The sequence below is a fragment of the Anolis carolinensis genome, chromosome 2 (assembly GCF_035594765.1).
Source record: "Anolis carolinensis isolate JA03-04 chromosome 2, rAnoCar3.1.pri, whole genome shotgun sequence".
NCBI classification, from domain to species: domain Eukaryota; kingdom Metazoa; phylum Chordata; class Lepidosauria; order Squamata; family Dactyloidae; genus Anolis; species Anolis carolinensis.
In genome coordinates this window covers 51,570,592-51,597,626 of record NC_085842.1, presented here as the reverse complement: position 1 = coordinate 51,597,626, position 27,035 = coordinate 51,570,592, and the positions used below count along the sequence as shown (strand labels likewise).

The 27,035-nt window shown below is 36.4% G+C and overlaps 1 protein-coding gene across 8 annotated transcripts in view; it reads right to left on the bottom strand.

The window, feature by feature from the left end:
- The window catches only part of cntn6 (contactin 6), a 344,808-nt gene that overhangs the window by 44,228 nt on the left and 273,545 nt on the right, over positions 1 to 27,035 (bottom strand). For all 8 annotated transcript variants that reach the window (XR_010002549.1, XM_062969725.1, XM_062969724.1 and 5 more), the window contains one exon: positions 5,835 to 5,962. Coding sequence is in view for 7 of the 8 variants with exons in the window: in XM_062969725.1 (XP_062825795.1) it covers positions 5,835 to 5,962 (128 nt within the window). In the remaining variant the exon portion in view is untranslated. The remainder of the gene's footprint in view (positions 1 to 5,834; positions 5,963 to 27,035) is intronic.

Sequence of the window (27,035 nt, the reverse complement as noted above, 5' to 3'; positions counted from 1 at the left end):
ACATAGTTAAAACACATATTCATGATAAAGATTATATAAATACACATTTAAAATGTATTTCTATAAAATATCTATTAAAATACACAGAACAAAGATTAAAACACAGGACACAAGTTTAAAATCCATGATTAAAACTGGCTGGGCAATCCTGAAAGAGATAGGTAGGTCTTTAGATGGGGTTTAAATTCCGACACCTCATTTAGCTGTCAGAGCTCTTCTGGTGGGACATTCCATTGTCTTGGGGCAGCCAATAAAAAGGTCCTCTGGGTGAAGGTTACCAGTTGGGTTCTAGCAAGCTGGAGTAGCCACCCTGCAGAGGACCTAAGTATGTGGGGAGGATTGTACAGGAGAAGACGATCCTGTAGGTAACCTGGATCTAAACCATGTAGTGCTTTGCACACTCTTCCTTCTGCAAAAAAAGGGCAAAAGTAAGACCCTTCACCTCCAAGAAAGTGTCTTTTCTGCAAAAATTTCTGTTCCCTTAAAAATGTTGCTTTTTTGCAATGAGATCAAAAATTAAAATTCCTGCATATAATCAATGGATTATAAGGTGAACAAATTCCACATCCCCAGAAGTCCTGACACAAATAACATCAAATATATGAATAGTCACATGCATCATAAGACTTTACATAGGGAAAAAAGTAAAGAAGAAAGACAATGACATTCTTAAAGATGGGAGAAAGTTGCAAAACTTTGAAATAATATTTCTGTCTTAGGCAATAACCAGTATTTCCTGAATAACATTCTCAAAGGTTGCAGTTATGGGACAGGATAGGGAGGTTGGGGGATTGTAAAAGATACAGGACATTAAAGCCCCTGGTTCTAGCCACAACCTTCTATGGATCACATCTTCAACACAAATATAGATAATTTTTACTAATTGCCAAGCAAGGTATCTACAACTTACATTGTATTTCTTTCTATTGCCATTTTCATAATCACCTCCTGAAATGTAATTCACTTTATTACTGAGATTACAGGAACATGACTGCTGGCAAGATAAAATTATTCTGACATTATAAATATAAGACTAATCAGCAGAAGGGAAAATCACAAACTATATCAGGCTGTCAGTTTTCCTCAAAAATGTCACTGTTGTTAATGTGATTTAGCATCAAACACTTTATAGAAGGCTGATGAGTACCTTTAAAGTAATGTGTCTTTAAAATCTATCCCTCATCAGTTATTGTTGCAATTCAATATCAGAATGCAGTGATTTCCATATAGAAAAGCAATTATTTTAAAATGCCAAAAAGGATCTGATGGATGGAAAAGCAGGGGGGAGGTTTAGCTGCTCCCCTGCACACATCTGGGTTTGTTGGCACTTGAATAACCACTTCATAGGTTTATCACAGGGGATTTAACCCAAGCCCTTAAGAACCAAAACACATGCTTCTATCTCTTGAGCTATAGGAAAATCTCTATTAACTGGCAGCTATAGAAGTTTCCCTCCCACCATTTCAGGCCAAGCAGCCATGAAAGGATGACAGGATACAGTTAAGGCTGTCTGGAGACAGATTTCATCCACAGCTCTCTAGTGCAGAGTTCTACATATGTGGTACAAGCTGCTGCACAAAATATTATCCACACACCCTGCTGTGCTGGAAATATGTCACCAGCTGACTATTGTGGTGCCCAGTATGACACAAGGCTTAAATACAAGGCCCGGTATCTGTAATGGAAAGCAGCTGGTGGGGGAGATTGATCTAAAGCATAGATAGAATCATACAGTCTTCAGAAGTGGTTGGATCCAACTTCCAGTATTCCTCATCTTTGGCTACAATGATGAGGTCTCCTGGAAGTTTCAGACCGAACAAATCTAGAGGAACACATGGATTTCTATATTGGAATCAAAGTCCAGGGAGTGATCCAAGATAGGTTGATGCCCTTGCATTTTAATGGTCTTTAATTACTCAATTTAGTGGTATGGGCAGCTGAGAACATACACTGGAATGCATTTAAGAGAGCTTAAGCAGGGATTCTTTGTGTAGACAAGGGCTCTAAACATAGAAATTCTTTTTAAAAATGTATATTACTTTACAGCAGATATAATGTAGTGATGGGTAGTATAGGGAATCTCGAGCTAAAGCAAGTCTTCACATAGCAAGGGAATATATGGAGTGTCTTTTGGGCAGTTTCTGTTTCTTCATTTAACACATCACATACGAAATGAGGGTGCTAATTGGTTCATATGGCAAGTGGAACTTTTAGGAAACAGGTTAGGATATAAATGTAATGAATCAATTACTTTTTGAAAAATTGTGGAATTAAAGTATGAACCAATGTCAAAATTTCATGCTAGGACTGGGGAAAATTTGAAACCACCAGTCAGCTGTGAATTTCACTGCATAACCTCCTGTAGCAAAGTGAAAACTCTGTCTCTGTCACTGCATTTCTTTGAATCTCACCTACATTTTTTTCTCATCATTTGTTCAGGTTAAGAAACTTTGTGCTTTCTTCCTGCATGAAAATGTATATTAGTTTTCCCCCTAATATAGACATTTTTCCAATTTGTAAAATAAAGTGCTTTGGCATACATAGTTTCTTTTTTAAATGTATGCACGTTTTTGTATATTTTTATTTCTCTAAATCACACCAAAAGTCCAACATTCATGCAAAGTTAAGAGGCAAGTTGGGCTTGGTTTCACAATGAGCTGAAAGAAGTTTGAAAATGAATTCTCAGTGCTTTCCTTAAGATTTCAACTCCAATATTCTGTATCTTTGTAGTGTAGCATAACAACATATTAGTGGTTGCATTACAGGAGAGATTGGCAAAATATGGCTTTGGGCCCCTTGGACCATCCATCGCCAGACCCTTTTCAAAGATAAGTTCCACTCTACTAGAATCTGGCAGGAGCAGCAGCTTGCTCTCTGTTTCCAAACCAGAGTTTTGGGGAAAGGAAGAGGACTGCATTTCCTGCATGATTCTGTCTCCATTTGGAATCCAAGGACGTTGTCACACACACCACAGATCACAGTGATTCTGGCGCCCACCCAGGGGGTGTGGGGAACTGTTGCAGAATTATATAATGCAATATTAAATGGAGAAAAAAATTCCAGAATCTTGGAAACAGGCATTAGTGATACTTATCCCAAAAATTAATAGAGGTGAAACAGACCCAGGGTCTTACAGACCAATTTCATTAATAAATCAGGATGCCAAAATACTGTCAGCAAATAGAATACATAAATGGATACATAAATATATTAATAAGGACCAATGTGGCTTCATAAAAGGAAGGCAAATGTCAAATTTAGTAGGGAAATTAATAAATAAAATTCAGATAATAAAAAATCAACAGATAAAAACAGGAATCATAGCTCTAGACATATTTAAAGCATTTGATTACATGGACTGACCAACATTAAAATGCATTTTGAATAAATTTGGAATGGGAAGCAGAACAATGGGATTAGTGAACCAACTATATTCAGATAGCTACATTCAGGTATTAGTAAACGATGGAATAACTGATAGAATAAAAGTAACGAGAGGGACTAGGCAGGGATGCCCTATGTTGCCAATATTATTTGGAATCACCAAAGAAATATTAGCAAACTTAATTAGAAATGATGATAAATTAATAGGGATATGAAAAGAATCAAAGAAAATTGGCTTGTTGACACAATTTTGACTCTAAAAGGAATAGCAGATAAAATGGAAATAATAGGGGAGCATATAAGGAAGTTTGGAGAAATAACAGGGCTGAGAATAAACTGGAAAAAATCAGAAATGATACTATTTCACTACACAAAACAAGAAGAGGAAGATTTCAAAAATAGGAGGGAGATAAAAATAACTCTAAAAGAAAATATAAAATATTTAGGAATAGTAGTAACTAAAGGCCTAAGTGAAATGGAAAGGAAAAACTTAGAGGCATTAAGGAAAGAGACAGAAAAAGATTAAATGAATATAATAATATATATTTGCCCTGGTTCAGCAGAATTACTTTATTTAAAATGAAAATATTACCTGAAGTAAATTTTAAATTCAGAATGATATTCCTCAAAGTATCAGAAATTGAATTAAATAAATGGCAAGAATTAGCTTTTTTTTGTAATAATGGGAAAAAACAGAATAAATAAATGCTATTGCCACAAAATGAAGGAGGATTAGGATTACCCAAAATCAAAAGTTATTATGAAGCAAACCAGTTGAGACATGTGGTAGAAGGGATGCTAAATAAAATGGACACAGACTGGATGGAAACAATTATTAAAGATATAGAAATGAGATTAGAAAATGTATTTTAAGGAACATTTAAAAAAGGAAATCAACCAAATGAGAAATGTATTATTAAAAATATTTTAATAATATGGAATAAATATAAAAACGATCTAATCAAAGAGAATTCTAAAATAAGGCCAGTAAAAATGGAGGAGAAATTTCCTAAAAACCTAAAAAATGTGATGGATAAGGAATTAAAAAGGAAGAAATTAGAAAAAAAATGGAAGTTGGATGGAACAAATAAAGGCGAAAAACAACATAAAGGGAATCCTAGGTGACTTAACTAGACCAATGGTTCCAAAATTGGCAAAGAAAGGGCTCAGGGGAAGGAGAACCAACAAAATTTGAAAATATAATATTAAAAGAACAAACTAAAGAAGAAAATGAGTATCCAAAAGGGATAACCCAGTGTGATATATAAAATATTAATAGAGATTAAAGGAGGGGGGAAAGGGATATTAATAAGGGAAATATGGGAGGAAGAACTAGGAATAAAAGTAGGAGAAAGAAATTGGGAAAATTTATGGAAAGCAAGACATCTCAAAAACTTATCAATTAGAATAAAAGAAAACTACCACAAGATAGTATGGAAATGGTATTTGATCCCGACAAAGATATATAATATGGATAAGAGCTGCTCAGAAAAATGTTGGAGGGGTTGTCAAGAAAGGGGGATGTAAATTCGTATGTGGTGGGAATCCAAATATGTGCAGAGGTTTTTGGGAAAAGCTTATAGTTGAGATAGAAAGTATTATGAAGAAAAAAAATCAGTACAAACCCAGCAACGATACTATTATCTATTTATAATACAGATTAATGGAAAGAAAATGAAAAGAATTTGGTAACAATGTTGTTAACGGCTGCAAGGTTATTAATAGCAAGAAATTGGAAAGGAGAGGTGGAAATTAAAATAGAAGAATGATACAAGGAAAATTGGAAATTAGCAATAAATGACAAATTAACATGTAATTTAAATGTTAAAAAAGGCCTAAGGAAGAAAAATGATTTTGAAAGTATATGGAAGAAATTTATCGAAGAAACATTAAGGAGAGAAGATGGGAACCAACTCCCACCAGAAGAAATGAGGTTCTGGTGGGAATATAAAGAAATGGACTCAGGTGATGGGGAGCACTACGGGTAGCACACTGGGGGAAGGAAAAGAATTAATTACATGAATTGTAAAGATTTTTCTTTTTCTTGTAACTGAATGAATAGAAATGTAATAAAAATTTATTACCAGTGGAAAAAAAGCAAAAGTGAATGTGGTAATGCATGTTCCCTTTGCTGCTGTATCCTTTATTACTCTTTTGGATGAGCGGCAACCTACTTGAAATGTACTGATATGCAGATTAGGAGCTCAGTTTGTATTTGTTGTTGGTCTCACCATCTAAGAATAATATCAAAGCACAGACACCACCTGCAGCTCGGCCAGGCACCCTCTGGTTTGCCAAAGGCGTCTCAGCAGCTCTGTTTCACTAAGAAGATTTGGTTCAAACCATATCTCAGACAGAACTATTATACTTTCTGACATCTCAGCATGGGTAATCAAATATGCATGTGCATTTCCAATATGCATAAAGCACAAATGAAGACAATAAAGTACCTTTCACAATCAGGTTCCCAGAGTTCCTTGCAACTCCAAATTGATTCATTGCTATGCAAGTGTATATACCCGCATCTGATTTGGTAACATTATATATTTTCAGACTGCCATCATCCAAAATACAGATTCTGAAGTAGGATGAGGGGAAAAAACACATTAAAGTCAGTTATTAATAGAACATTACTGTGAACAGTAAGGGCAGTAGCAATGATGTGATGTTACTTGCAGTATTTGGCCATTCATCATAGTTGCCATTGATTATTGCAAGCTGAGCACATTCCAGCTAAATTTTCATCTCAGTCTCTCAGGGATCATTACATTAGATGTAAATTAGACACACCAGAATTGAATAATAAACCATTTACACTGCTAGTCTGCATCATTCTTTGGTCAACATCAGATACTGGAGGGGAAGAATGAATCCATAATATGAAATCTAATTGCGCTGTTTTTCTTCACAGGGTGAAATATGTTCTTGATCCCAGATGGTAAGCTGTTTGCAGTATGAAGTATGAGACCTATGCAATTTTCAACAGTGTTACTAAAAGTTATTAGTCATCTAGGTAGCTACCTACGATCAATGAAAGCAGGACAAAGTGATTTCAAGGTCTTAGATATGTTGCCATAATCTGAAATAACCTTGTAATTCTTGGGTTTGATAAAAAAAAATATGTGAGCACTCACATATGATAGTCCTTCCACAGGATGGTATAATTTCAGAAGTCATAAAGCAGACTGCTTTTTTGAAAGGAAGCTTCTATCTAGAAATTTCTTTTTCCCAGTGTGAAAAGCTAAAAAGAATCCTAATGTCTAATTTTTTCCATGTTAATCTGTTTTCAGTAACTGGGTTATAAGGTAGTGTGGATGGCAGTGTAGATGGGGCTGAGATATCAAAGTCTTGCTCTCCTCTATGAAATCTGTAGTAACAATTCATGTCTCAGTGCTTCATGTTTTCTGACCAATCAAAACTACTAATAATATAAAGTAGGAAGCAAAATGCAAAATATCCTCGGATCTTCACACAACACCATTATAACACAGATTGAGCATCCCTTATCTGGAATTCTGAAATCCAAAATACTCCAAAATCCAAAAAAAATGTCCACAGGGAGTAGCTGAGGTAGCATCTCCTTTTCCTTCTGATGGTTCAGTAACACAAACTTTGCTTTATGCACAAAACTATGACATTTCTTTGGTATGAAGTTACCTTCATGCTATATGTGTAAGGTATATATTAAAATAAACAAATTTCATGTTGCAGCTTGGATCTCACCTCCAAGATATCTCATTATGTTGGCATATGCAAACACAGGTATTCCAAAATCTGAAAAAAACCTAAAATCTAAACCATTTCTGATTCCAAGAACATTAGGTAAGAGATACTCAACCCGTATAGAGCTATAATCAACTTTTAATTACAATTGCTGTGTTTTATGCTATGTTGGGGCATTAGAATTCTATTGCTGAGAATTCTGAACACTCCTCTCAAATGAAAATCCCATGATTCCAGAGTAGGTTGCCATGGCAGTTAATATAGAATCATATATATTGTTATTCTTTGAAAATGGTAAAATACCTTTAATCCCAATTTTTGGGGAAAAGAAGCATACAAATCATCATCTTCAGCATTACCATCATCATCACTATCATCATCAGTTGTGTAGTGTGAAAGGGCTTCCTGATAACAATTTGTCTCTGTGTGCTGTTTGTGGAGCAGACCGACAGCACCATAGTTCTTTTGACAGTAATCTTGTGCACACCACACTCTCACTTTACTCAGAAATGCTATCTTGTTGACATTCAAAACATTTCTTTTCATTCCCTGCAATGTTAATCCTGTAACAACCGCCACAATGCAGTATTCAAATCAAATACAAATATTTACTGCTTTATTCACATGCACTCAGGCACTTATTACAGTGCCGTCCGTTTACATGGCTGCAAGTGGGAGATAGTAGATCCACGGGCTAAAAAAGGAAAGAATCCAGAACACATTTTCCTGAAGAGAACAATGAATAATTATCCATTGTATGTAGAAGAGCAAATGATGATTTGAGTGGAGACACAGAGTTAATTATCACAGGCTGTGTTCAACCAACCGTCAAACACAAGAGGATTCTCGCACCTGTGTTTAGTATTGAAGGTGATCAGATGTCAGAACTTTTTTAAAAATAAAAAAATCCCTAACTCCAAGGGAGTTGTTTAGCCTGATGGCATTTTCCCCCTGCTTGTTTGTTCCCTCTGCTGAGTCAGTCGGCTGCTTCAGTACATCTGCTTTGTGTGTCTTCCTTGACTCAAGTTGAAAAATCTATACCATCACCGCTTGAGCTTTAATAAATTTGTATACAAGAGAATTGTTGAAAAGGGAGAAAGACTGACACAAAGTATTCATTTCTCCAGTGAATCTATATAAATGATTTGCACAACACATATATTAGATCCAGTGTGGTGTAGTGGATTGAGAGTCAGATTATGATTCCGAAGAGTAGGGTTTTTACCACTGTTCATTGCTTCAACTCTCTGATCCATGAAACCCACTGGGTGGCCCTTGACAAATGGCACGCTCTCTGCCTCCAGGGAAGGTGAGGACAAGCTACTTCTCAACAAATTTCACCAAGAAAATCACATGATAGAATCACCATATGTCTGAAATGACTTGAAGGTGAACAACAACAACAACAACAACAACAACAATTCATCACAGATATACTACTTCAACTTTGGGCATGGTATAAAATGTATTAGAGGTGTGAAGAATTCCAGAGGTTGATTTGGATTTCTGAAAATGTTGGTGATTTGGCAGCCAAACCACAGAAATACAAACTGGGAAGGACCCCTCCAAAGCCTTAATGGAATAAAACATGAGCCGCTGAATCCTTCAGCTAAATTTGGAAAAGATTTGTTGATTGCCAAATGTAAGAGATGGAAGCCTTTCAGAATAACAAACAATCTAAACTACCCGAGTATTATTATTTTATGATAATAGTACTCCACCACCGCAGGGTGGAGACTGGCCTAATGATGATTGATAAGAGCAGCTGCATGCAGTTTTTTCCCTTGTTAGCCTAGCCATAGCCAATCAGAAAAAGAAAGCAGATTATAGGGCTTTTGGCCAAACTAGTCTATGCATAACCCATATGGAGTGCCTCCCTTTTATGGCATGGTGGTGTGTTGGGGAGAGATTTGTAGCTTCTTTTGCTTCTCTTCCACTGTTATTATGCAGTGATGCTGCGTGGGATTCAGAGTACTGATGATAGATTTTTGAAAATTATTTTATTTCTTTCGATATCATTCTTGTCTTCTTATTCCAACTATTATTTCCCAAAATCTGCTAGGGAGGTGTGGGTGGGAGTGTGTTGGGGGGGGGGGCTGTGAGTTGAAAGGGCATTTTGAGTGTTTTTATTTTATTTTACTCTGCTAATAAAACTAAGGTTTTTTTTTTTTGCTTTTGAAACTTGAAGTGCCAACCCTACCTACCTACCCGTATTTACCTATTTAACTTCCTTACAGTTTGTGAGAGTGTACTCTGTAGCACCAGCAGCCTATCCCCCCCTCAAAAAATATAGTGGAAAGACAAGCCAGTTTCCCCATTTATTATTTATTTACCCTGTTTATATCCCACCTTTCTCTACCCCGAAGGGGACTCAAGGCTAATCCTTTGTAAACAGGGAAAAAAAGACTCAAAGTCCCGAATTACGAATCTGACACCCCCCCCCCCCAATCTCCTGGAAATTTCCTGAAAACTGAAAGGGGTGTGGGCACCTGGAACTTGAAATGAAAACAGAACAGATTTTTGCCATTTTGCGCACCCCTAAAATGTATTGAGTCCCATAAATGTAGAATTCCGTTTATGTGCAATTCTATTTCCATGGAAATCAATTGTGAAAGCATGGAATTTCTCCCCATTGTATGTTCCTTCTTATCTTGTTGGCACCATTGTTTCCTCAGACCTGTATCATTGTTTGGCATGGAGCAAGACAGTTGAGCTAAGCAAAATTTCATCAACATATCACTAGCATTGTCTTCTTCCGGTTTGTGCCCTCCCAGGGGGAATCCCAATAGCTGATTGGTCCTTTGCCTGACCAATCCCCAGCTGTCATTTTCCTCAGCAAGGGAATCTTCACCTGGAAGCCGTGATATTAACCTCTTTTCTGGTCAATCAGAGGAAGGAGCGGGAGATCTGAATGGCTGTCAGAACTGCATAAGATATCTTGCATTTCTCTGTATTCTTATGTTTGAACATTTTGTAGCAAATTGCTTGTACTTGCATCCTTTTTGGCCAAATCACAATAACCTCTGTGGCTTCTCATGAACCTGGTGAATTGTTTCTCTGTCCTGGGCCTTCTGGTTTTGACATATGCTTGCTGGGCACATATCCTATTATCTGCGGTCCTAGCTAAATCACTACACCGGGGCAATTTAGAAGTGTTTTAAATGAAAAGCATGAATTATTTTGCATGAATAATGTTATGACCTACATTCAAGTGCTATTTTCAACTAGAGTAGCCCCATGACAACAGTGGGATTTACATAATAGATATAAGCTTCAGCATTTGTCATAATGGGTCTCTCTCTTCTAGTGTATATTAGCAATTGGATTCAGCCCATCAAATTATTTTGAATGGCTGAAACTGATTGTGAATAGTTCTTATATCATTGTAATAAAAATTAACATTTCTTTGAACAGGTCTGAATAACCTAGTGAATCATACAGGATACTTAACATTGTTTGAGATTTTGGGATTTTTTGTTTCCTTTGTAGACGGAGGAAAGAAAAACAATAGGGTTGTTAAATCCCAAGTGGAATATATGAGTGGTGAGCTGTATTTATTTCACAGTGCTGTAGGGGAAAATGCCTCTATCCTTCTGATAACTCTGGGTCCAAAAGTTCACGTGACTACATATGGGACAGGATTTCAGAATAATACTCTTATTTTAGAGATGGGTGAGACATACCCTGGTTGTTCAACAAATGTAAACAGCTAATGACTCTCTGCACATCATGAAACCTATAAAGCAGAGGTTCTCAACCTGTGGGTCCCCAGGTGTTTTAGCCCACAACTCCCAGAAATCCCAACCAGTTTACCAGCTGTTAGGAATTCTGGGAGTTGAAGGCCAAAACATCTGGGGACCCACAGGTTGAGAACCACTGCTATAAAGCTACTTGCTATGAATGGCAGGCAGGGATAATTAAATTGTTTCTCTCTCTCTCTCTCTTATTCTTTTTTGATCTTATATTTCTATTTTATTTCTGAAACAAATTATGAATTTTGTTTGATTTCTGTGGAAATGAAATGACACATCTCACTCATTTCTTCGAAGATCTTGGTATAATCATCATGCATGTAATATGGGTTTCACTGTAAAATGTTCATCCCATATACTGATATTCAATGTAATAGAAGAAGAAAAGAAACGCGATTTTCACAGTCATGAGAAGCTAAGTGACACATTGCATGAGAAGCAGGGCATGAAGGTCTCATGATGCTATCAGCCACCTCGCATTTCCAGACAAAAATGGCCATGCTCTTTGAGGAAAAATATGCCTTTTAATTGGTAGCACTGAGCACTGCATCAAGCCATCTAGATACAGATCTCTTCCCTTTTAAGCATTATCCAGTGACAAGAACAGATAAAGAGGGATTTAAAGTACTTTATATTGTTTGAAAATCTGGTGTTGTTTTTCTTGTTGACCTATCTACCATTTAAATATGTGAAGTAATAGATGATAAATATCTTATCTATAGGTGTTCACAAAAAAATGTTTTATAAAGATGTTATGGAATATTTTCTTCCTTCCTTCTCCTCCTCCTCTTCCTTCCAGTTGATGATGAAGAAGAGAAGGAGGAAGCAAGATTATCATATTCAAAATTCCACAAATTGTTCTGAATATACTTTTCAAAGAGAACAAAGGATAAATGTACAAACATATATAGTAATATTAATTCAGAGGAGTGACACAAAATAAAGGCATAGTTTTACGGGATCTCACTACTTCCATTAGAATCAGTAATTCTCCCTGCAGCCTCTAATGATCCTTATAAAACTGCTCTTGTAGACTTGTATAAAATGAATGCATTTTGACAACACTTTAACTGTCATGGCTCAATGCTATGAAGTCATGGGAGTTGTAGTTTTAAAAAGTCTTTAGTTTTCCCTGCCAAACAGTGCTAGTACCTTACCAAACTAAAACTCCCATGATTTGATAGCCTTGAGACATGGCAAAGTGAGGTCAAAGTGAATTAATTCAACAGTAGATGTACCTTGAAAAACACAATGGAACAGGTTTTAGAGTAAGCTTTAATGGAAGAGATTGATTTAAAAAACTTGTGTATCGACTGGACTTCTGATGGCATTTTATATTCAACCATGGCATTGTATTTTCCCCTCTGGGATGGGGCTTGGAGGGGGGCATTGCTTTACAATGGCTCCGGTTCTTCTCCTTCCTAACTATCTGTAGAAAATCTCAGTACCTGCAGTTGGTAGTGTGCTAAATGAGAATGAAGAAGTTGAATCTACATGACTCAGAGGTATTACTAGTCAGTTGAGCTACATATCAGGGAATAGATATCCAACCTGCAGATAATTATTAGCTGGGTCTAATTATAGGATGTAATATTACAACAGCTTCACTGACTTCTGATTAATTTTCAGGCATAATTGGAAATGTTGGTTAAAACATATGTCCTGATTACTTGAAACAAAAATGTATGCACTGCAGGACTATGCTGAATATACTTGTTTGCCCACTAATCTTGTTTGATTGTACAAACTGATTTGAATTTCCAGGGACCCTTTTTGAATTTCCAGGTTGCTGAAGACAACAGATTTTGAAAAATGCTTTAAGTAGGCAGCATGCTCTTAATCGCAAACACAATCACACTACAGGTGAAAACTTTAGGCAATGCCTTGGAGTAAGTCCCATTGATTTAAGTGGCATTTCCTATTGTGTAGACATGCCTGGAACTGCACTGTTAAGGTACTTAGGCAAAATCCCATGCCTGGCAAACACTTTTTGCCATTTTGCATAGGATTAAGATCTCATACAAGCATATCTCAATTAGCAAAACCTCTGACAAAAAAGCTCCTTTTTGCAAAGTATTTTATACCCAACAGGCCTCCTTTTCCTTCTCCTCTTCTGTTTAACTCCAAGGTTTCTGTTTGCTTGTTTGTTTTTTTAGGTAGCATTAGCATTGGAAGTAAAAGAGGGCTGAAAAAGTGCACAATGTGGTGTTAACTTGTAGCAAAAGTCTGTAGTAAATCAAGTTTGATGTGGGAAAGAAGGGGATTCTACACTAGTTAATCATACTACAACTATGGGTTCATCTACACAGCCCCAAAAACCCAGAAGAAGGTGAGATAAAAGGAGGAGGTGGCTAGAGAATGCACATTAAAAATGCATGCTTGATCATGACACTGCTTGAAAAACATGTGAAAAGAAGGTTTGTATAAAATCCAATATAAGGTGAAAAATGCATTGCTATGGAGCACTGTATATCCACTCAAAAATGAGAGTTCCTTCTGATACAATGATGTAGACTGCTCCGGTGTTTATTCTCATTTGAAAATCCTGAAACAGCTGATGAAGTATGTAAACTGAAGGAGCCACAGATAACACAGTTTTAAACTTGTGTCTTGTGTTCACTATATTTAAATCTTTGTTCTGGGTATTTTAATATATACATTTGTAGAAATATGTTTTAATATGTGTATTTTATATCATGTTTATCATGATTATGCGTTTTAACTGTGTTATAACCCATATCAAGCCATGAGAAGAGGTGGATAAGAAATGTATTTATTTATTTATTTATCATCACCATCAACATTATCATTACTACTACTATTATTAAATGGAAACACGAGAGGAAAGCAACAACCATGAGAACTGTCTCAACTATTCCCCTCCAACTATTCTCATTTCCTGTGTATTGTTGAAAGGAACGGGGCTTGAATTTACACAGTGGGCACCAGCATGGCAGGCAAGTAACCCCAAAGCGAAATGGGGTTCAAGAGGACAGACATAAAGGCACCAGGAGTGAGGGTGAGGAGAGACGATGAGAGAAAATCTGCATGTGTGCACTTTGTTATATTTGCATCAATGCATTAGTACTCTTAAGCATTGGCAAAATGCTTATAAAGTGCAGCACATCTCAGATCATCATTAGAAAAGAAAAGAAAACTTCCATCGGATGTCCCATACCTTTTGCAGTTCCCTTCAATACTCATTAACCAAACCTTTCTAGATGCCATGGGACCATTTCCTGGGATTGATACCTCTGTGTGAGAACTGTCCTTAAAGTACAGGGAATTTTAATTCCATTTTCTTACTTTGGATTAAGCAGCTCTTTGGAAGGGCCCTATGTGTCTTCCCAAAATGCATAAGGGTGTGTCTATACAGGGTGTTTGAAAAAGAACTCCCTATTCACCATTTAATTTAATCCAAATCTTATAAATGTGTTTTGACAGCACTTTAACTGCCATGCCTGAAAGCTATAGAATCATGGGAGTTATAGTTTGGTGAGGTCCCAGGCTCTTTGGCCAGGAAGGCTAAAGATTTTTCAAAACTATATCTCATGTGATTCTATAACATTGACACAAGGCACTTAGGACAAGATCCCATGAAAGGGGTGTGTGTGTGTGTGTGTGTGTATTATATTGCCATGGTGTTTAGTCCTGTAGTGTTACAAAGAACATAGTTCTGTTTGTCATTTCTTATCACATTGTTCTTTCTTGTCTTTTCTTCCAAAATCATCCTTTTTCAGATTTATCACATGAGTGAATGAAGTTCCCACCCACTCCATGTTTTTTGCTTTAAAAAACAACCTTAGGGGGAAAAGCCTTTGGGGATATTGGACTTTTCCCTCTAATCCTGCTGGTCTGGAGTAGGCCCTTAGCACTGATCTTAAATGGATATTACTGGAGACACTGGGCTTTCCCCTCCAATCTTGCTGCTCTGGAGTAGACCTGAGACATTAATCTTAAAGTGACACCACTTTGGGGATACTGAGCTTTCCTCCCAATCTCAGTACTCTCCATTGCAGAAGTCTGAAACTTAAAAAGCTAGTTGTATATATAGGGAGAACAAAGATACTTTGAAATTTCAGTATTTTGAATAATGAAATTAATTTTTAAAAGTCATGAGGCAGGATTTTGGGGGAGAAATTTCAATACTTGGTAGGGATTGCCCTTACTCCACATCACTGAAGCAATTAAACACAGCTCCCATCTCATGATTTTTTTGTTGTTTTCTCCAGTTATATTCTGATTCCTGAGCTCAGAAGACAATCTATAATCATCTTCTCTCCCCCATCCTTTGAAGGACTTATGAGTCACTTTCCTAATGATTTATGACGGGTGTAGACAGGAGGTTCCCTTTCATCATGGGAAGGGCTCTGTCATACATCATTATATCTCTGTTTTCAAGTGACTAGAAATGGCGGGGGCAGCATCATAGAATCATAGAGTTGAAAGAGACCTCATGGGCCATCCAGTCCAACTCCATGCCAAGAAGCAGGAAAATCGCATTCAAAGCACATCAGATAATGTTCTTAAAGTGTTGTCAATCTGCTTCAATTTCACATTGTAGGTTTACCTTTAGCTAAATAGCAACTGCCTCTAGAATTCCTTACTAGGCATTTGTAACAGTGACAATATGCGAAAACAGATTAAGACTGCCTTCCTAGCATGTTAACAAAACATAGATCTGTAAGTTTAACCACCAAAATTGAAATCATAAGATGCCGTTAAAAGAAAGAAAAATCAGATGCTTTTCAATAGAAACTTGATCTCGAGAAAGCTTATATATTTTATTAATGCAAAGCTTATCTGACCTGACTCTTTAATTTTATATATTGTTCGTTTGGAATAAAACGTTGCTGAAACATGTCCAGTTGATTTTCCATTTTGTTGTGTAGGAAGTTACTCTTTCCATGCTATTTGTGCCTGTTTTACTGTTTTGCTGTAAAATAAATAAGGCTCATGAACACATCTACTTTGTTAACTGGGGTATACTTGTAATGATTTATCCATGGGATGAGGGAGAATAATATGATGACTCACCCATATGGCAAAATTATTTCAGAAAAGGCTATAATGAAAGTTATGTTATATAGCTAGGTCTCTTGTACTTTAACCTCAGTATATTTCTAGTATCCTTTTGGCTGGGACTATTTCTTTGGCACACAAAATTCAATAACATTGATTTTAAAGTAGATGAATTCACAGGGGAAAATGTCTATTACTTGCAGGAAAAAGAGGTCAGAACAGAACTTCTATCTTCCATGGATCTTCTAACATAAATTCACTTTGGAACATTATGCAGGGAAGTTTTATGTTAAAGCCAAAGGTGCAAGATTTCATTATCAAGTTGTTCTACAGCCCATTCTGTCAAATTTAATAGAGTTGAAAAGTCACCCTAATGGAAATTTTTCTTAATTTAGGAAGTCAATCCCACTTAGAAAAGGGTTACTGATACTGGCATGTTCCTTGAATGTTGGTTTAGATTTGTTTTCAACTGTACTCACTTCAAGGAAGCTCTTTTGCTGATTTATATGGAACATGTATTTATATATGGACACTTTTTAGAATACATTGTATGTCATCAAAATTTGATCAACTTTATGTTAGAGATTTTTTTTAAGTCCTTCCTTCCCATTTTCTCTATGCATGGGACCCAAGATGGCTTACAATTTTTAATAAGTACAGCTATAATCTTATTACACACAATTTAGAAAGTAATTAAGTAAGAAGTTATATTAAAATAGCAAAGTCAAAATCCATTTAAAACAATAAAAGGATAAATTCACAGGATACCATATTAAAACACAATATTCTGCTATTTGCATATTGCCAAGAAGGGAGTAGAAAGGGATCCACTAAACCTCCTGTAGGGAAGGAATTCTATAGCATGGTTGTCCTGAGTTTTGAGGTTTGGTGTCATCAATATGTGGCTACCACCCAAACTCTTATTACTTTTTTCCACCAGAAGATAAAGAAACTATTTTGGTACTGAACCAATGCCTGTTATCAGTAATGGACCAGATGAGAGTGAACAAACTGAAATTTAATGCAGACATGATTGAAGCGTTCCTTGTTACTCAGAAGGCTAATCAGGAAAAAGGGATTCTTCCTGTGCTGAATGGGGCTATGCTGCCCCAGAAGATGTGATTTCACAGATTGGACATGTTCCTGGATTCAACTCTAAGCCTGGAATCTCAGGTTTCAGAAGTGGCTAGAAGAGCTCTTGCCAGTTAAAGCTTGTACGCCTGCTACAGCTATTCCACGAGGCTTCAGCTCTGGCCACAGTGACACACATCTTAGTTGTCTTACGGCCATATGCTCTATGTGGGGCTGACTATGAAAAGTGTTCAGAAACCTCAACTGGTCCAGATAGCTGCAATCAATTACTAACATGGCAGGCTACAGGGAAGACAAAACTCCCTAGTTCCAACAACTTCATCAGCTGCCAGTCTATTTCCAGACATAAGTCAAAATGCTAGTTATGACCTATAAAATGTTATCCAGATCAGATTCAAGGTACTGATGTGTTTTTATTCTATGTTTATTGTAACTATCCGGGCTTGGCCCCATGTAAGTCGTCTTGAGTCCCTTCGGGAAGATGGAAGCGGGATACAAAAATAAAGTTGTTGTTGTTGTTATTAAGGAAATGTATTTTCCCTTATGAACCAGCCCATGTGTTGAGATCTGCTAGGTAGGCCCTTCTTCCTTTCCTATCACTTGCATAGGGACATCTATTGGAAACACTTGATAGTAGCTGTCCCAGATTCTGGAACTTCCTTCCCAGAGAAGCTAGACTGGTACAATCTCTATTTTGCAGGCAAGTAAAGACTTTTCTGTTTTGTCCGGTGATTGATTATATAAGATCCATGCTACCATATAGTATATTAGAATTTTCTTATTGTTGTGTTGATGTGTGTGTGCATTTTAACAATATCTAGTTTAAAATTTTTGATCATTTAATCTAATGTTAACTTTTACACGCTGTGTGTTTTTAACTATATGATTTGAAAAAATGGTTGTAAGCTGCTTTGTGTCCAAAACTGAGCTAGAAAAGAAATAACAACAACAACACCTGCTGACCAGGGAAAGGCTCTCTCTCATGTCTTCAGCCAGCTTGATGGTGACGATATTGGAAGAAAGCCCTTCCCTGAAGATCTTAAAACTTTGGCAGGCTCATACAGGGAGATACTGTCCTTCAGTGTAGCTTCCTGAATCAAAGCTATAGAGAAACTTTTGAAATAGTTGTAGAACATTATGGCCATGGAGTAAAGGAATTAAAAAATGTCTCAGAATAGGGATGTAAATTCTTACTTATCTCATTTTCACATGCAACACACACAAAAAAACTTTAAAAACTATTCCTTGCCAGGTGAAACAGCAACAGCTTTATGGTTTTTAAAAACACAGCATTTGCATTTTCAGAGCCATATTATGCAAACTACAGCTACTGCCTTGTTGCACAAACCTTTAAAAATCACTGAATTGTTGCCTCTTTTTGAGCACAATTTCTGATTTTCTGCGTTTGGTCTTTTTTTTTTTTTGTACTTTTCTTAAAAGGAAGGAAACTACTTTTTGCAAAGAAGTTGCTTGTACACACCATGGAGACAAATACACATGCTTGTATAAATTGCAATGAGCATTGCCTTGGTTTAAATAAAAGTCATTTTGATTTGTGGAGTTTAATGCTACCTTTCAACTTGAAGCTTAATTTAGGAAATGAAAAAGCTTGCAGGTATTGTTAATTTTTTGACAGAGGGTTGTGCCCTGCATATGATAGCTTATATCAGCTAATAATTCATGAAGTACGTAATGTATGTAATTTTTCCAACATGACCTTCAAAACCTGATGGAAACATCATTCACCCATGCTCCCATGACTAGAAGAATTGTCCTCCTCCCCATACAACTGATGTCTGTTAAAAGTAAGCTGGGTGGGTGAGTTACTATGGCAACACTTCTAAAATCATGTCTGAATATTTTCCTCCTTTATCTCTCCCCATTTGCCATTCCTGGAATGTTCGTTCAGTATTTTAATGCAATATGACTTCATTTTGTAAACCTTTGCAGAAACTGTGGAATTGCTTTAAGAAAAATAATTAAATATTATGGAGTAGTGGAAGTGCGAGAAAGTGGGGTTAAAAGGATATGTGGAAGTAAGATCGAGAGACTAGATTGGAAATTCAGCACAATCGCGTGAACGAATTGAAATACAATAACCAAGGTACTCATCTTGGTATCATGTTTGTGTTAATGTCATATAATAGAGGCTTCATGGAATTAAATCCAAAGTATTGATCATGAATATGAAACAATTGCCTAAATATGTCATCAGATTAAGCTAGGAATACCTTAATTATAGACCATTGCAGGTTCACCAAAGAGATGTGAAATACATTTGGGGATGAAATTGGAATATATCAGTTTCCTGATCGAGGCTAAATGTGACATTCCTGAACCTTTGAGAAAATTTCACAGGAAGAAAAATAATATATTGCTTTTCCAGCACAACATAAAAGTGAGCAGGAATTTTGAAAACTGCAGAGGAGTTTGGGAAATTATGTAGCTTGGCTGTAAAAAAAACAACAACTATGATTACAGTCTTTTCACTGCACTCTATTCCTTTCTAGGTAAAAAGAACTTTATGTACGTACATTGTTTTTCACAACATACTTGGGAAAATGGCAGGTTTGACATTGAGGTGACCGCCTCTGCCAGTCCAAATGTTAAACAAATCAATTGTTACACTACAAGAAAAAAATAAAATAAACTTGGGCTAACTAGAGCGCCAGCTTTTCCCAGTTTAAAATCTGTGCAACTCAAATGTTATACGACAGGAAAAGAAACATGAGTTGAAACCTGCAGCCTTTACAGGTGCCTAATTTCCTTTTGAAGGGGGGGGGGGCTGTGTAGCTTTCAGTTTCTGTGTTGAAAGTTGTGCAATTTCAGGAAAATTAGAGTTTTCTGGGTGGGTTTCACAACTATGCTACAAGAAACCCTTCATAGTTTTCTGCCATTATGTGTGGAAAAAACCCTGAATGTTCTGAATCTACAGGGGAAAAATCTATATCATTGTTCTTGACATCTGTCAGCAAATCAGAAAATTTGAAACTGATCCCATTTAACGGGATTAATAACACTCAATTTCTCTGTGGTAAGTCCTCACCTGGAATATGGTGTCCAGTTCTGTGTAACACAATTCAAGCAAGATTTTGACAAGATAGAATGTGTACAGGGGAAGTCATAAAGGGCCTGGAAACCATGCCCTATGAGTAGTGGCTTAGGTAGTTGAGTATGTTTAGCTCACCTTTCGGGGATGAGAAGGGCAGGATAGAAATGCTGTAATAAATAAATAATAAATATTGGAGACGAGGGTTGAGAAAGGATATGATACCTATGTTTAAATATTTGAAATGATGTCATATTGGAGAGAAGCATGTTTTCTGCTGCCCCAGAAACTGGAGCAATGAATTCAAACGACAGGGAAAGAAATCCTATCTGAATATTAGGAAGAATTTCCTTTTTAAAAATATATTTTTATTGATATTATATTTCATATTGTGGGTAAATTAGCACATTTAATACATACACATCGTTTATCTATTACCACATTTCTCCACCCTCTTCCATTCTCTATTATCTACTCACTTATCTAATATATCATAGTTCTGTTCACTCTTTTTCCCCCACCCCAAACCCATACCACAATTTCCATTAGAACTTTAACTCCATTCATGAGCTCAGCTTTTCCCATCTCTGTACAATATTTACATTAGCTTTGCTTCTTTATATCCATTCCGAATATATCGACCATTTCTCATTAATTTTCCTTATTTTATCTTCCTTCTTATCCTCACAGGTTACATTTGCAATAATTTCTGATTGGACCTGATCAAACAAATAATTGTTCCAATTTACTGTATTCCATTTTTTTCATCTTTCCAACCCCAAGCTATTATAGCCTTCTCTGCAAGAATCATCACTTTAAATAAAGTATACCTCACAATCTCTGAGGATGCCTGCCATAGATGTGGGTGAAATATCAGGAGAGAATACTTCTGGAACATGGCCATACTGCCTGGAAAACATACAACCACCCTGTGATCCCGGCCATGAAAGCCTTCAACAACACATTGATCTTATTGTTTCCTAATATTCCCATAAACATCAACTCCATGTTTACTTGAAGTGGTATTTTAAATATTTTCTCCATTATTTGTTTCCAAAATGTTTTTGCCTTTGGGCATTCCCACCACATGTGAGCGTACCATCCTTTGCTTAATTCACAATGCCAACATGTCGAACTTTTACCGCTAATCACATTTGATAGTTGTGCTGGTGTACAGTACCATTTCCATATACATTTCCTTTCCATTTCTTTGTATTTCTCTATTTTGATTTTCCTAGCCTCTCTTTTTAAGTCCTCTATTATTTGTCTTGTAAATACTCCCTCATTTTGCCATTTATCTTGTAATGTTCTTATGATATATTCCTCATTTTTGATCATCTCTTTGTATATTACTCCAACCAGTCCTTTCTCGGAAATCTGTGCTTTCTTGATTATGATTAGGAATATGCTGCCTTGGTGCATCCTGGAGTCTTTTTCTTTAGAGGTTTTTAAATAGAGGATTGATGCTTTGATTGTGTGCTTCTTTATGGCAGAAAGGGGTTGGACCAAAGGCTCTGATGGTCTCTTCAAACCCTATTATCATGTGATTCTGTATTCCCCTTGTTATTAAAGTGGCTTTCAAAATAAAACAATTTAATAAGATAAAACACATCAAACAACACTAGTAAGTAAAAAAAAGATTTAAAGGTCTTTAAAACTATATACAAATCTTTCTAAGGTGAATTAATAAAGACAAGGTCTTGCTATCCAACTCTTATCTTCCTTCATTGGGCAGGGGGCACAATTAGGAAACATCTTTTCTTTAAACATGTCACTCAACAATACAGTAAAGAATAGAAATAATATATTTTCTGCAGCCATCATTAGTCACCATATACTCTAGGCCTGCTGAGAGTTAAGAGTCTTCTCCAGGTGTATAATGTAGGGCTCTTGGATCATTACTCTATAGTCTTAGCACTGCAAGGGCTTTCTGTTCCCTTTTGTATATCAGTGAATGGGTTGATTTTGATAAATAGCAGCTGCATAGTGCATACAAGATACTATTTTTAATATTTGCCATAACACTGGCTTATACATTAGAAGAAAATTTGATTCCTAATTATGCAAAACATAATGAAATATCACTGCCTTATTCAAATCTGCCTCTTCTTTATCTACCAATCCTTGCTTGCATTCTGACCAAAACCAGATCAAGAGTAATATTTATCTATTTATTATGCCAGTTTGTACAATCCACACCTGCTGGATATGAATGCAGAATCAAGAACTAAATGGCAACCAACAACAGAAACCAATAAAATGTATTTCCTCAAAGGACAAAAACATATCTAACAGCATGTACATATATGAAAATTGTACAAAGAAAATTGTATAAAATTCCACAATGCCCCCAAACATGCTGATGTAAACATACATGTTTGGTACTACTTTACCAAATACAAGTAAACATGTAATCTACCTCACTGGGTAGATGAGAGAATAGAAAAATAACAGAGGAAGTATGATACTGAGCTCTTTGGAGTAAGGACAAAATAAATGTGGCAAACAAGGAAACACAACAAATATTTCTTTTCTTTTCTATGTTTAAGAAGTAATAAAAACTACACAGAGAATTTTCAGGGCTTGTCTTGTTACTAATCTGATACATTGGAGTCAAGAGTCAACTCAAGTGAAATCAATTCATCTCTTATTTTGTATCTTTGCTCTTCTTTTAGTTTCGACTGTTCCTCTTTCCTACCCTGGAAACACTGGAAAATAATTACATGAATTAAAAGTCAATTTCTCCCAATTTTTTTTCAGTTATGAGTTAATGCAATCTTTCAAAAATATCTGGTAATGTAAGGAGGCAGTTTGGCATACATGACCCAGCACTGGTTTACTTTATGGAATGTTGTTTCTATTAACCCAAGATATTTTTGCAATACCTAGCTTCACATCCTCCTTCTGCTATGATTTTATCCATTAAATTTCCCTAATTGTAAAACTGTATTTTATAAGTGGGGTTATAATATATCAAACATATTTATTATGAGAGGATGCACAATAAAGACTTCAAAGGATTTCACAGTCATCCCTCCACATTTGTGATTTTGACTCTTGCAGATTGTATAATTCACGGATTTGACTACACATCTCTCTAGGAACCTCCAGGTCCTCCAGTGTGGAGAATCTAGAGATTTATAGATGAAACTTTTGTCTATGAATTTTCAGGTCTTTTAATGTTCATTTTATGGTCATCTTCCAGCAAAAGTTGATATTGAGTCATGCTGAATAATCTAGAAATTCCTAGAGAGGTGTTCCCTCTGATTTTTTTTTAAGTAATGTTTTTATTAATAGTTTTCACTTTTATTGGGGTCCGGTGACCCAAACCCCAGTGAAGGTGGGGGCTAACTATACAATTAAAAGTAATCATTGATCCATAACACCAATTTCTATCAATTATTAATGGAAACACTATGGATTAGATATTTTCAGCCACAGGAAAGGAGATGATCACATCATCGTCTAACAGCATGTCTAAGCATGACAAACCCATTCTTGCAGAAAACTGAAACATGCCAGCATAGTATTTATTCCTATCACACAGTTCCTCTAACAGCACTCAGATTGTGCAATTTGTTTACCACATCATCTCATTGTCAGGTTTTCCTGCCATCTAACCATTTGTTTCAAAGAAAATTCTTTTTATCTTTCAAATAGTATTTGTTAACAAACTGCAGGACCAGCCTGAACCTACACATGACATCATTTGTCATAACTGAGGACCTCTACAGAATCATCCTTATGAAAGGCCAAGTATCACAATTGTCAAATCTTTATACAGTACATTCTTAACTATGTATAAGTCTCTCTGAATTCAGCTAGGTTTCTTCTAAGACGACATCTGTAAAGTGGCACCACTTGTCAATTTTCTGTATAGTTATGAGTGACAGCAGAAATAAGTCAAATGTATGCTCTACAGCTAATGATAACTTTGGTTTTAATTTGATAATAGCCCCGGAATGTGCCTTATAGGCTATGATTTGTAGTATATGTTAATGAACCTCCTACCTATTTGCATGACGTAATCTACCCTTTTGCATGATATAAATGTCAGTAATTAATACAACTAATTTTTAAAAGCCTTTCATGGTCTGCAAGTATATATTAATGAGTTTTGAAATCAACTCGGCACAATTTCACTGCAAACATATCATGTACCGTTAAAACAGAGGTTAATTTGGATCAGATCAAATTTCCAAATTCTAGTTGAACAGGAATATGAAAGATGTTCAAATAAATAATATTAGCAATAATAAGAAGTGAGAGAAAATATAGCTTTCTGTTAATTAAAAGTGGAATTTTATTAGTTTTGTTATTTTCTTAACATACCCTGAGGTGTATAACAGAAGAACACAAATATTTGTAGACTAGGAGCCTACAATATTTTGTCATATTATAAAGCAACTCAGGGAATTGCAGGTATGATTTTGGCAGTGGCAGTGTGGGGTAAGGATAATACTTTAAATCCTATGATGTCAGAATGTTAGGATCTGTATTTCCTAGAATTCTGTGCTAAAGAGTCTTAGAGCTGTAGTTATGGACTACAGCCTATGGAGACAGGTAGGCCTTGAGCCCATCTGGAAATTATCTCATCAAAAATGTAAAACAGTCAGGAAGAGGTCAGGTTATCCTCTTACGCGAACATACCACCAAAGAAGTAAATGACTGTCTAATTTTTCTTCCACCTTTTGTGACTTCTTGAATTATATTCAGGATACTGAGAAAGAGTCATTATTTAAAGAGTAACAGTAACTTTCTTTTTTCAACTTGTGTATTGACACCTCACTTTCCCCCTCATCCCTCTCCCTCAGTTACCCTTGTTGTCTTATATGTGTTTTATTCTATCAAGAAATGAGAATCTTTGTTGTAATAAGAAATGTATGGAGTTGCTTGGAAACCTCTCAATAAAAATTATTTTAAAAAAAAAAGAGTAACAGTAACTTAGTTTACTTATAACGTTCTTGTGGTAAAAGCGTAATGGTCACAAAGGTATAAATGCTTAGTAGTTAAGAAACAATGTTTCATTACAACTCTCCTCCAATCTTTTTCTTCATAAAAAGGAATGCGATATTACTATGTAAATACAGATTTTGATTATTTTTAACTTACTCTTCTGACTACTTCTCTAACCACCTGGCATTAACGTCCTCCCTGACTCTTACTTACTGACTAACAAACATCATGACTCTCCAGCTAACTCCCTCACTTACTGACTTCAACTCCCATAGAATATTCAGTTGGGTTTTTTCTTCTTCAACTGCCATCCTTGACTCTCATCTTTCAAATCTTGGCACCTGCTCATTTGCATTCGACCAATCAGGTTGCTCTTATGCAAAATAGTTCCTCTCCTGGTGCTGCTGCTCCCTGAGAACCACAAAATGGCTACTCGCACGCCAGCCCTATAAGGTAGATCAAGTCTCAACATCAACAAACATATTTCAAACTCTACATTATAACTAGGCATTTTGTTACACATGGCTGTGTGTAATTTATTTATTACCCACCTTCACATTGATGGATTGTCTCCTTGTCATGGTGAGAGGGTGTGTGTGCTCCAGAGAACCTGCAGATAAATTCATTGGTTTCATGTGCTCCAAGGGGGGTCTACCTGGGTGGCAAGGCCATAGGGGAGGAACCAGACCAAGCAAAATGTGAACACCTCAATGGCAGAGTAGGCAGATGATAACATGTTACAATGGCTGTGGAGGAAAAAGAAGGCTGCAACAGGTGAGAAGCCACTGGTCGTCAGGTTACCCATGCAATGTGAACTTAATTCTTTGAAGACTGTGTTGATCAGGTGTGCACTGACCTCCACACATAAAACAAAACCAACAAAAGTCTCAAAGCAATCAGTGAGTGGCAATGGGAGCAGGGCTGTGAAATCTGGAAGCCTCTAGCCACAGAATGACACATGGGTAGTGGATATTGATTCAATCATTTTACCTCAAGGTCCGAGGCAGTTGAGTAGTTCAGCAGCTGTATCCACAACTGAGCAGCCCTATTTAAGATCCACTCTGTTCACCCTATATGGGGAGGGTGCTGAAAAAGGTGCCCTAAACATATTCTGTTTTTCTTATCACTGACTGGACTGCCACATCCAAGGGGTCACCACCTTGTGGTCAAAAAGGAAAAATGAACTTTGGAACATGAAACATACGGACACTGTCGGATAACACAGACAGTGAATGCCCTGACCTCAGTACTGCTATTATTGCAAGGGAGTTATCGCGGTTTAACATGGATATAGCAGTACTTCAAGAGACCCAGAGAGCAGAAGAGGAACAGCTGAAGGAAGAAACAGGAAGCCATACCGTCATCTGGACGGGACTGCCTGAACAAGGATAAAGAATACACAGAATTGGCTTTGCTATCAGAAATGACCTGATGAAGCATGTGTCTGAAGCACCCATTGGCATTAATGAACAACTCCCAACCCTCAAAATTAATCTTGCTATTCCTCTCCTGCTCTCTGAGTTTCTTGAAGTGCTGCTGTATGAATGTTAAAGCACCTCAGCTTTAACATCTTCCATCTTCCTTCAAATTTCTCACTGCCTTCTTTTCCTTCCCATTTTCCCATCAAAGGTTTTCTGATTCTCTGGAGTTACTTTCCATTGCTGGAAGATTTGCGGATCTAACGCTTTTTACTTTAAAAATAGGAATTCTAAGCTCACAGTAACTATAATGCACACCTTTTTGGAACAAATTACAAAGAGTGCATTTTTTGCCTTTGTGCTTTACATTCACCAGCAAATACTTTTTTTGTGTCAGAGTTTTGAAAATTGAGGTGCACATTAGATTCGATGGTGCACTAGATTTGAGTAAATACATAAACTTATACATGCCCAAGAAAGCTTTGGATTTACATTTGCCAAATATCATTACCTTTATCCATACACAAATCCAATCCAAAATGATCCTAGTAGAGATTGAGAAATACACATACAAAATGATCTTTCAAACTCATAGCCCCCCCCCCCCCAAAATGCATGCCCACCCACACCTCTCCAGTG